Below are 12,268 nucleotides of genomic sequence, written 5' to 3' on the forward strand. Positions count from 1 at the left end.
AATTACCTGCTCATTGCCAGGGGGTTCCGCGCTCGTTGCCAGGGGGTTCCGCGCTCGTTGCCAGGGGGTTTATGCTCGTTGCCAGGGGGTTTCACGGGAGAAGATGCAGCTTTCAGCATCTTCTCCCGACACTTGCACTGGCCTAACAGACACTAGAGGTCCAGTAGGATCTCTAGTGTCTGTCTCCTCGGCGGCAGCCATTTTTGGATGGCCGTTTTCAGCAGAGTCCATGCGGACGGCTAGTCTGCATGGACTCTGCTGAAAATGGCCATCCGAAAATGGCCGCCGCCAAGGAGTAGACAGACACTAGAGGACCAGTAAGGACCTCTAGCATCTGTCTCCTCCTTGGCGGCGGCCATTTTTGGATTGCCATTTTCTGAATCTGCAGCCCCCAAGCCAGTGAAGCCACCGTGAGTATGCTTTTATTCACCCCCTGCATTCCTGCACCCGGTGCGCTTGCACCTCTAGCCCCCCCCTTGTTGCGGCCCTGTATATATATATATATATATATATATATATATATATGTGTCTGTGTGTTTGACAAGCTGGTTATATTTCTATGTTAAATAAAATGTTCAAAAAAATGTACTCTACAAACATTTAATTCATTTAGAATATTTTCAAAAATGTTATGTTGAATACAGTCATTATTCTTAATGGGCGGGATTCACTGCTACTTAAATGAACGGAAATAAGTTTTTGAGAAAATATATAAATACCAGTGATTACTGTATATTTAGTCAATTATCTTGTCTCACTGGGCTGTGCCCAGCTCTGGCCAATGTGGAGGATGCCAACTGACTAATGAGAGTCGGCACTCTGACTGATCTCACTGAGGCTTTACAGCAGAGTTCTTTAGATGTGGGCTAAGGAAACTCACTTTTTAAAACATGATTATGACTTTTCCTAGATGGTAGTTTTAAATCATTCCAATTGTATCCGAATTACTTGAATTGTTCATCTGGGACTTTACTGCATTATTATGTGATTGTTGTCCTTTAAAAACCTATGAAAGCAAAACGTGTGCTGCAAACAAGGCTTTTTACAGGAATTCAAGATCGTCCTCCATAACTTCCTGTATCCAGTCCATCATGTGGAACACGTCAGTATGGAAATCCCGAGACTCTGCTGGAACTGGTCCAGGGCGCCTTTTAGACCCAACACAACTGTTCACGGTCCCCCAGCTTATGACTCCCACCTACGGAAAATTAAAGGAGACTTTAGCTTCGCATCGGTAAAAATGACACCAGTTAAACACTTTAAGAACTGCAAAATATAAAATACAGGAAATAATCACAGAGAAATATACGCTGCTCGTCCTATAACATCCTGGGGCTGATTCTGAGATAGATGCCTCTGTGGGCACTTTTCCATCTGACCGCAGACGCCTGCTTGCTACTTTGTGCCAATGCGTGTATCCAGCTATGCGAATGCATGTGGAAGCCTGTCCCGCACGCTGTTCTTACGTCTGCAGCCGCCATCATTAGCAGCGGGACTTACACCCGCCCGACTGAAACAGACGTCTCACCTCCGCCCGCACACTGCGAATGAGCACTGAAGTCGGCTGAAGCGCCCACAATGCCCCCCTGAGATTAATCAGTTCTGTGCGATTGTGTGGTCGCTGCCCAGTTACAGCCCAGAAATGCCTTTTCATGGTTAGTGTGGCCTGTTGACAGATGGGTCAATATGTAGGCATCAGAGAACTCTGTCCATGTGCGTGAATCTGATTTGGCGCATGCGGAGTCGCCATCTTTTTTTGGTGTATGAGCAATAAGCTGAAATCTGCAAGAATCGTTGACATTTCAACTTGTGTCCAACCCAGACTCAGCCCTATGATAAGAATCTGTTGTGAGCAGACCACAGGTGACTGTCTGCTGCAATCTACCACTGTACTTGGAGTGACTGCATTTTATGTCTACCAGGACAGTGTCAGGAGGACGTTACCTTGTAAAGCTTTGTGTACAGGGAAAATGTCTTGAAATTTTACATATGTGAGAATGATGCTAAATTTTTTTTTGAAAGTTAGATCCCAGTGTGTCCTTCAGTAGATATAGCACCTGGTTTAATGCACCGTTCTTACCATCAACTACAATTGTTATTACGCTAATTTATATAAACTCCCAATCGGCTGAAGGGTGTCCTCCATGTCAGTCACACAATACATACAGACAATATAAAATGACAATAACTTAAACTTCATATAAAGACTTAGTGAAATGGATCAAAATAAAGGCCAGCATTTATTTATGTAAATTTAATTAACGGAATTCTAATAAATTATACAGAGTAAAGAAAACATATGGTGGCGAATAAAGGACAATTAAAACACAGCAAACCCCTACCATGCTCAACCAAAATCCTGTCTGATAGAGGTCAGAGTTGCTTAAACAGACACCACAATAAAACGTTCTATGAATTATGATTATGATGATACAGGGCAATAAGGCTCATTTACTGCACAATACAGAGATGGACAGTGCATTATTTTTTCGCAAATATATCTGAGCCACAAATCGCTGTGCACTCGCTTTCTGCTTCTGGTAACTCTTGGTACATTTATTATGCTGGCACGCGGCATTGTTGCAACTTCTCAACCACGTGGTTACAAGAGAGTCTTTTCACCAACATACCTGGATGTGACGTTTTTTGAATGGCTCAATAAGGGGACCTCCGGAGTCTCCTGCAACAGGCAAAGAAAATGGAGTAGATCAATTTCATATACAGCATGTTAGCAATATACATTTCATGCAGGGCCGGATTTTCCACAAGGCAATCTAGGTGCCAGCCTAGGGCCCGGTGGGAGCCAAGGGGCCCGTGGCAGGGCCCCATGAAACACAGCCCATCCGTACCCAAACCTTGCAAACCGCCATTTCGTTTATTTACCCCAAGAAGTCACAGAGTGTGAGAGGCAATAAAACAAACAAGTAATCACAGAGGATGGGTGAAGTATTTATTTCTGTGTTTTTGGAGCTTTATACATTCGGCCAGATCACAGTCCGTAAGGGGACAGTTGTGCCATGTGCAAATAGAGGAACAGCAGCAGATATCTCCAATATTGGCTGCCGACTCCGGTTTATACAGATGGGGAGACTTAAGCTGGGTACACACTGGCCGATATATTAGCTGATCAATTGATCGGCCAATATATCGTGCCCCCGTCGGCCAGTGTGCACAGACGATATGTCTGTGAACAAAGTCATTCACAGACATATCGCATTGGCTGTGCTGCACAACCAATGAACAGATATATCTGCAGACATATCTGTCCATCGGCAAGTGTGTACGGGCGATCAGCCGATCGCCCGTACACAGGGGTGCAGAGGGAGGGGGAGCCGCGAGCGGGTACTACTTACCCGACTCCAGCACAGCTCCCCATCCACAGCAGCCCAGCACACGTTGAGAGACTGTCCGAGGCTGCTAAAGCAGCAGCCCGAGCAGTCTCCTATGCCAAAGGGGGGGAGCAATCACGCTGATCGCGCCCACCATTGGCTGTCCAGCACCGCAAATGTTTATTTATATTTATTTGTTTTTTTCGAAGGGGCCATGGCTATGCATGCCACGATTAGGCCATGCCCCTACAAGACTGCCGGCCGCCGGGACGCGCTACAGCACAGATGATGGTCGTTCAGTGTGTATGAACGACCATCATCTGCAGATATATCTGCAGATCACTCGATCTGCAGATATACCTTTAGCTTATGTGGACATCTTCTGAAAACTGCAGTTTTTTCGTAAGATTTACAAAAAATCTGCTTTGATGCATCTGCCCCTAAGTTACGGATGCCAAACCTTACATTTATAGATCTTAAGCTAGTTACACATGGTCCAGTCATCCAGTCATGGGCCTGTTAATATGGTTAGTAGATGATCACACACACAGATCCAATACTTTCTCTTTGGATTATAATCGGGCATCGAAGTTGTTTTTGAATCACACACAAACCAGTGAGCCCAGCCTTCTAAATGTCAAGAAAAAGCTACCTGGAACAGGAAAATGTTAACCATCACTCATTTTATAATGCTCTGTGCCCCTGAGGAAATCTCCACATAGGAAATTAAATGCATCAGGACTTTGATTCAATATATAAAATTTTAGGCAGAGTGCTATTTTTTACATGAGTGAACCCTATATTACTTAATTGTGTATTTATTGAGCTTAAATATTACAGATGTGGAAGCCTTTAGGGTTCTAGATGGAAGCAGTCCTACGGGATCCAGGTGTGAAACCTGTGATATACTGTAGTTTGGTGCCAGATTTTGAAGCAACAATAGTGGGATGTAATAAAAACACTGCACCACCTCAAGTATATTTTCCTAGTAGTGTCCTTTCCTGAAAGATTCATTGTTATGAATGAATGCTGTATTGTAGCCTCTCTCTGATCTGGATGATTTAGAATTATTTTTGGCAATAGTGTTTTGAATTTGGCTGAGTTGTTGCTGCTGTCTTACATTCTAATAAATTAGCTCATGTGGTAAGTATATGGTATAATTATGTGGTTACTTTAATAATATGTGAGAGATTATAGGCATATTAGGACATTGTAGAGTGGAAAATATTTTCCAGTAATAGGAATTTAACTGTTACCTAATTGATCACTGTATAAATAGAAACTGGTTTGTGTAATATAAGGTCATAGAGGACAGATAATCTGAATGCCTTTTGTTCATTTGTATTTGGTAGGGTCAATGGAAAGTTTTTCATTAGCATTTAAATCACACTCAACAAACCAGAAGGGTTCTAGTGTAGTTTCATTAAAGAGTACATCCATTATGATGTCCTGTGAGCCTGAAAAGGCAAGTATCTGTCTGCATTGGATAACATAAGGCATTTGCCTAAGGCTGCATATTGATGAGGTGAGGATGCCAGCCTGAATCCTAACACAGGAGAGGGCAACAGTCAAATATCTTCCTAAATAAGATATTCAGACTATAAGCAGAAATCAAAGCCTCGCCATATTTTATCTGTTTTTTACTACAAACTGATATTTCTATGACAGCTAGGAGTTTCTAAAAGCTTAGAAATATACCTAAGGTCTGAGCACAGGAAAGGTCTGTACACAGGTCAGGTCTGATGTGGGCAATCCTGCTATGGACCTTGATTTAATTAACTGGTCAGGCAGTCATCAGAGATTTGGTTTTAACCTGACTAAGAGGGGGGGGGGGATTTTCCAATGTTATACTTTGTTTCCTATGTTATATTGAAATCAATCTAATTAAGAGACTGCACCTTCGGTTTTCAGCTGTGCCCCAGCCTTAATAGGCTGCGTGTAATATTCTGTAAGGTTTTTTTGTTTTTTTTAATTTTTACAGTATTTGAAATTACAACTCATGTTCGTCTATTTAATCTATAACCTATTTTTTTATCATTTCTGTAGCATTGTACTTCTTTTGTAAATTAAGTATACCTTTATTAGTCTATTTCATATATGCTCCAGAACCCAGTCTTTAAAGGAAGCTATTAGATTGCTAAGGTTACACTTTAACTATTATTTATTGCTAGAGGTGGGGGAAACCAGCTAACTGTGTTGTAGTCTGTGTTATTGAGTCTTCACAAGGGTGTGATAGGGTGTTTGGGGACGTGTGGCCCTTTGTAATTACCATTGGTGCTGACAGTAGAAAGGCGTATTGTACTATAGACAGAGAGGTAGAATATTTATTGTATTATATTTGGCTCTGCCCTCATTCCATCAGTACTTGGGGATCTGCACAATCGCAGCTAGTGTAATACCAGTTAGGGTGATCAAATTACTGCCCCTAACCGTAGTCACAGTTCAAAATGAGTGATACCTACTGGGGTCCAAGACAATATGTCTTGAATTTGTTATTAATTATTAGTTGACCTCAATGGGAGATTGTTTTTTTGTTTATATCACACAACACTCTATTATTTTTCCTTTGGGGATTTTACCTTTTCATTTTAGGAGGATGCAGCCTCCCAGATTCAGCAACTTGTGCTAGATACTGCGCCGAATAATTTAACATATTAGCTTTCATTGCAATCATTTCCAAAACTTACTTAACATCTTTATACATTAGGTACTCACAAAGAAGATTACATTTCATATGAATAGCCACCGGATTCAAATAAATGAGAATTTGAAATCGACCGATGAATCTGGAAGCAATTCTAATGATTGAATTCTTAGATTAATATTCTTAGTAGAAAACAAATCTTTGCAAAGTCCAGAAGACATTTTTCTTTTTACAGTTAAATTTGATGGTACATGGATTTGTCAGTGGGAGGAGAATATGTATGGTGTAACCAGTTGCTGGTATCATAAAGGAAAAATATCAGCAAAAGAAGACCATCAATATGTCTTCCCAGGGCTAATTTAGAAAAGGATCAGAGGTCTGACGGCAGCAGACTGATAAGAGACATTGCTTTGTGCAAGGTGGAACAAGCTGCCACATATACTGCCATGAATTTCCAACTCAAAGTTTCAAGTCCAAGAAAAAAATATTTCTGGGAAACCTTCTCAGAAGGCAGCAAATAGATCTTCATTCTTCCATACCGATTCTAACGCCAGGGCTGAAATTGTATGACATACTGACCTATGGTTATGGTGACTGCAGATGTTAAAGATACTTGTCCAGGTTTATCGAAGGCCTCGTGGAAAGCCTAGATAAAAGGACGTGACCTGATTATAAGGAGATTATGAAGGCTACTTTAGCCCATCTGGACTCAACTTTTTTTTATCTTGCAGAGAAGATTTTTCTTTAGAGTAATGGTTGAGAAATTCTCCAGATGCCTGTGGATCACCGCCATAACCAGGTATAGGTTAAAAGTACAACAGGTGCAGAAACAGAGAATGCACTAAAATCCACAATGCCAATAGCAGGAGCCAAAAGGTCTAAAACACTCGTGGAAGAAGATGAAAGAATACATATTAAAGCTAAACAGTTCTAGGGAAATAATTGCCATTAATGACCTTTGCATGTTTGAGGATCAACTTCTGGTTCTATCCCTCCTGTGCATAAGAAATTGTCGGTCACAACATCGGTAATATCGGTCACATTCTCAAACTCTTTTAAGTTTTTGGCATCTGTGAGGCAGGCGTCCCTCTGTGGAGGAGGAGGAGAAATATCAGATGCAGGAAGGGAAACAGAAATACACAGGAAAAAATAAATCGCGGGGAGTGGGTGAAGAAAGAGGAAGATGTACTTATGGAGAGGACAAGTGTCACACAGTCATCACACTGATTGTGGCCTGGAATGACCTTCAGCTGTAAAGCATTGTATATAACATGGATATTTGTGATAAAATATTGCATTAGCATTTTAGATATTGTCAGGCCTCAGTAAGTATTCCTGATGGGTGCTCTCCGACTAATGCCAGAGCACTGTAATTTGTATACCTACAGTACAACACTTACTGCCAGCACCTGTGATAAATAAAGGAGCCACAGGTCCCCTCACTCTATAACACAACTACACAGGCTCAACGACACAATTCCAACTCAGTTATGTGGTCGTCCCCTGCTTCTAGCAATTATTAACAGTTCATAGCATAACTCTAGTGGTCTAATAATCTCCTCAAAGATTGGGTTCTGGAGCAAATATGAATTAGACTAATAATACTTTATTTACAAAAATGCATACAATGCTCAGGTATAAAAAGTTACACAGAAAAATGGTTACAAAGTTACATACATGGGCTGCAATGTAAGAAAATGAAATAACTTACAAATTAAAAGTCAGAAAATCTGTCCGGAAGGAACGGTAAGAAATGCAAAAGCTGCAGGTTACAAACTTAGGGCCTGATTCAGTATGGCACGCAATGCATCTGCGAAAATATGCGAATGCCTGCCACAGCCCAGCCACCATAGAGACGCCCGCTGCCGCTTTCTCATATATAATACCTCGCAGTCCTGCGTACACATCGGTACCACCGAAGCACATTGGTCCATCCAGCACAATTACAGCAGGTCTGACATGTCGCACCTGCAAGTCTCGTTGCACGCAGAGGGCTCTCAAGGTGCGTATGCTATGGTAATTGCTAATTTATGCACGCCCATACAATGGCATTCAGATGCACAGGCACGCCTGCATTTCTCCAACCACTCCCCTGTCACCACCCCCAAAACACTCACAGCATTTTACTCACTCTGCAATGGGATCCTATGTGTGTCCGTAATCGCAGTGCAATTGCTGCGCACACACAGTGCATGCGCAGTGCTGAACAATTAACCCATCTGCATACGTAGTTGCAGCTGCAATCGCTGCAGAATCAGGCCCTTAATGTCAACATTAATCCCTCAGTCTGAACCTAGAACAAAGAACTACAAGACCCTTTATCTGCTGAGCCCCCACCCATGGGGTGTTTAACCAAGTCTCTGCTACACTATATAAACAAAAGTGATGGGACACTGGCAACAAATAGATCAACAAGATGTTACTGATGTCAGTACTTTGTAGGTCCACCACGTGCAGTGATTACTGCAGATGCCCTTCTTGGCAAACTGTCCACAAGTTCCTGGACAACAGCAGGCGCTAAGTTTTGCCATTAGTACAGTGACCAACTGTGACACTGAAGAAGGTCGAGTCGGCCTAGAATGCACCCATTACTCCAGTTCATCCCAGAGTTCTCAATGGGGTTAAGATCTGGACTCTGAGCTGGCCAGTCCATCTGAGTTATGTATACCAGTCCAGCGTCGCCATAGGAAAAATGACAGGTGGCATTGTCGTATTGATAAAAACATTTGTTGTTTTGGTATAACTGCCACAATGTAGGGATCTCAGAGTTATCGAGAACATCTCTATACTTCTCGTTTTTTACCTTCACAAACATGTGTCTGCTGCAGGAGCACACTCCATGTCACTTGTGCGGGAGTGTCCAATCACTTTTGTCTACATAATGTACATCCTAGTACACGTTTCTTTCTGGACTTAGGTGAGACCCTCTCTCTAGCTCAGGCCTGGTCAACCTGTGGCTCTCAAGCTGCTGTGAAACTACAAGTCCCAGCATCCCCTGTCACAGTTTTGCTATTAGAGAGTGCTAAAATTGTGGCAGGGCATGCTGGGATGTGTAGTTTCGCAACAGTTGGAGAGCCACAGGTTGGCCAGGCCTGCTCTAGCTCTTCAATTAGGCTGATTTCTAGAGGTCTTCCTTTGACTTTATAACTTTCTTTCGTACTTTAACAGAGAGGTGAGGATAATTCTTTCCCAACCACAATAATCAAATAAGAATTATACAAAAGGTCAGTTTTATTAAACTGGAAAACAGTCACTCCGGCAAGTCAGGGCTGGAATGATTCTTCACAGAAGAGTTTTCTCTAACGCGCCAACTTAGGGCATAAAAATGAATCGGAATACATTTTCACAATATCTGTTGTATCAACAATTAACCTCTCTGCCAATTATAGATATTTACATTACACAATTCCCTATTTTAACCTGCTTTTATAAATCAGTGTAAACTTTCGGCGCTATCTTATTTTACATGAGTAAATATTCTCCTCGGATATTATAAAAGTTTTATTGAGTCCAACTCAAGTCTCCCTATTCCCTGTTAAAATAAGTAGGACAGGCCACTGTTGGTGCATTTCTCTTATGTTACTTAAAAGCCCAGGAATTTGTCATAAAACATCCAAGCATTTGACGGCAATGGTTTCATTACAGTCTAAAATCTGTTTGAGATGTTTCCGCCTTAAATGTTGCTGAATCTTTAAAACTGTCATCCTGTTTCCTATGCCGGCCTTCCAGCCGTTCCTGAAATACTCCTATATGTACCAGGGCTATTGACTCCTCAGGAGATTTAAAATAAGTCTTAATTAACCTTCTCTGCCTTTGTATCATGAGGTACCTTAAGTTAATTGTTTTAAGAATAGTATTAACTATATAGATATTTACAAATGTGTCCTCATACATCTAGCTTCAATATGCCACACAGCGCCACGTGCCTGGCGTGAGAAAGGCGCCAGGTCCCGTGCTACTCTGCTAGCGTTGGGCGTCTTTTTTGCATCTAAGTTGTAAATGTGATGCGAATAGCACCAACAGACTGTGCTGATTAATTTGATATGTGACACTTGTATATCTGTGTGCACCTGAGTCTGTATATGAAGCAAACAGAACTAGGAAGGAAAGAATGTAAAAAAGCTGAGGCTGCTATATTGTAGCACTTCTTATAGTGATTCAGAGGCTGAGGGGTCTATTTACTAAGCAGTGTTAGGAGACAGAGTGAAAAGTGATAAGAAAGTGATAAGGTGCCAGCCAATCAGCTCCCAACTGTCATTTTTCAAACACAGCCTGTGACATGGCAGTTGGGATCTGATTGGCTGGCATCTTATCACTTTCTTATCACTTTTCACTCTGTCTCCTAACACTGCTTAGTAAATAGACCCCTCAGTCACACACAGATATACAAGTGTCGCATATCAAATTAATCAGGAAAAAGATTCCTGGCGCCAGCAGAGTCTCGAGAGACCTGACATGCCAAGAGGGGCTTTTTAGCACAACTGCAGCAAAGATATATAAGGACACATCTATATATAAGTATATCAGTCTATTACTTTTCTCCTGTTCACCAACTTGATAGTGGCTTGGCAACTGGGCTTACAGTCTATTATTGCTATCATTTAGCAGATAATGTAGTCCCTTCTGGTTAATTGCTACTAATGTATGAGTTTAATATTGAAGCCGTTTAAATAGATTCTCTCTCTTAGACAAATAGTTCTTACTTGGGTATAGTGAGGTGCAGGCGGTGTGGGAGCCTGTGATAGATATGGAATACCTCTGTCTGCAGTCCCCAGAGACCCCATAGGCTGCCCCTTAGTGACAATCTGAATAGGTTGCTCCAATATCCTCACAAGGCAGGAGCTCAGCTGTTCCCCGCACCGTTGTTTAGATCAGTTTTCACGGCAGATATATGATGGATGGAGGAATGAACGATGACATATGTTTGTGTTTGTTGCTTTAAGATTACCTAAGGAGGGTGCAATTATGGGTCTCATTTGGATTTGCTTATAAATCATTTGCACAGCTTAAAGATGCATCTTTGTGCAAAACTGATGCAGAGACCTCGAGCCCATGTGTAAAGCTGTATGGATCTGGCACTTACACCTTTTGCTCTTATAGAGGCCTATCAGTGAGCGTAACATGCTAGTGCTGTACAGTAAGGGCATGCAGTCACAGGTCCCTCTTAGGTGCAGCTCATTTTCAGCTACTTTGAGTTATACATATCCTACGAGATGTTTTGGTACCTTAGTCCCTTGTTTTATAAGAACATTCTTCTGCTCCATCTCCCCTGGCATTTCCTCAGCAATAAACATGGCTTTCACCAGTTCTTTAGAAAGTAAAAATTTTTCTAAAAAAAAAAAATAAACAGTATAATGAAGTTATTTCACAACATCTATATTGTCCTTAGTGGAGTTAAAACTGATAGAACACAACTGGGTATTTATGAAAATAAGTGAGCAGTAAAGTGCTAATTGCCAATCCAATATTAACTAACATTTCTATAGTACAGCTTAGAAAATAAAAGCAAACATTTGCATGGTTACCATTTGCCGTTTTCCATTTATTTTCATAAATAGTCCAAGTGATGTCATGACCTCAGTGATGTCACTACTTCCTGAATGTGGGTTCAGCCCACAAAAATGGCTGCTTACACAGTGTAGGCAGTAGGTCCACTTTATAATAGAGAAATGTGAAATAAACTGCGCACACATCCTGTAAACAATAGCAGCTAATCAGACAATTACTTCTATTATTCCACTACATCGAACAAAGATAATAAGGTGTACCCACAGCAACAGGTATTTGCTATAATTTACAGCAGATACATTTTATGTGTACATATGTATATTCTTTTACTAGCGACCCGCCCCGGCTTCGCATGGGAGCAATTTTGAATTTACGTCGGTAGTCTTTTTTAACCGAGGTCTTATAAGATTTGCCTTGCAGACACCATTAGTCGTATTTCCTCCTGAAGTCAACATGAAAAGATTTAGTTTTGATATGACACGCAAAAAGGTCACGTAAAGTTGTCCACGAGAAAAACAGTCTCCACAAGGGTCAACTCAAATCATGCCAAGCAAATCTAAATCTGGGTACACACTGACAGATACATTGGCCGATCAATTGATCGGCCAATGTATCTGCTGCCCGTCAGGCAGTGTGTACCCGCGATATCTCGGTGAACGTCGGCGTTCACTGACATATCGCATTGGCTGTGCTACACAGTCGATGGACAGATATGTCTGCAGACCACCCATACATACACAGTGGCAGCCGCGAGGAGGGGGACAGGACACGCCCCCGCACACTGGGA

General features: G+C 41.7%; 1 protein-coding gene across 1 annotated transcript in view; it reads right to left on the reverse strand.

The window, feature by feature from the left end:
* Nucleotides 1-654: 654 nt before the first annotated feature.
* LOC148506609 (complement factor B-like) overlaps nt 655-12,268 on the reverse strand; it is a 77,848-nt gene continuing 66,234 nt past the window's right edge. The window contains exons 15-18 of the mRNA XM_088446570.1: nt 11,199-11,302; nt 6,930-7,062; nt 2,631-2,680; nt 655-1,198 (exon numbers count right to left, since the gene is read on the reverse strand). Of these exons, the coding sequence (XP_088302696.1) occupies nt 1,043-1,198; nt 2,631-2,680; nt 6,930-7,062; nt 11,199-11,302 (443 nt within the window). The 3' untranslated portion in view covers nt 655-1,042. The remainder of the gene's footprint in view (nt 1,199-2,630; nt 2,681-6,929; nt 7,063-11,198; nt 11,303-12,268) is intronic.

The sequence above is a fragment of the Taudactylus pleione genome, unplaced genomic scaffold, assembly GCF_031769625.1.
Source record: "Taudactylus pleione unplaced genomic scaffold, aTauple2 ptg000400l, whole genome shotgun sequence".
Taxonomy (NCBI): Eukaryota; Metazoa; Chordata; class Amphibia; order Anura; family Myobatrachidae; genus Taudactylus; species Taudactylus pleione.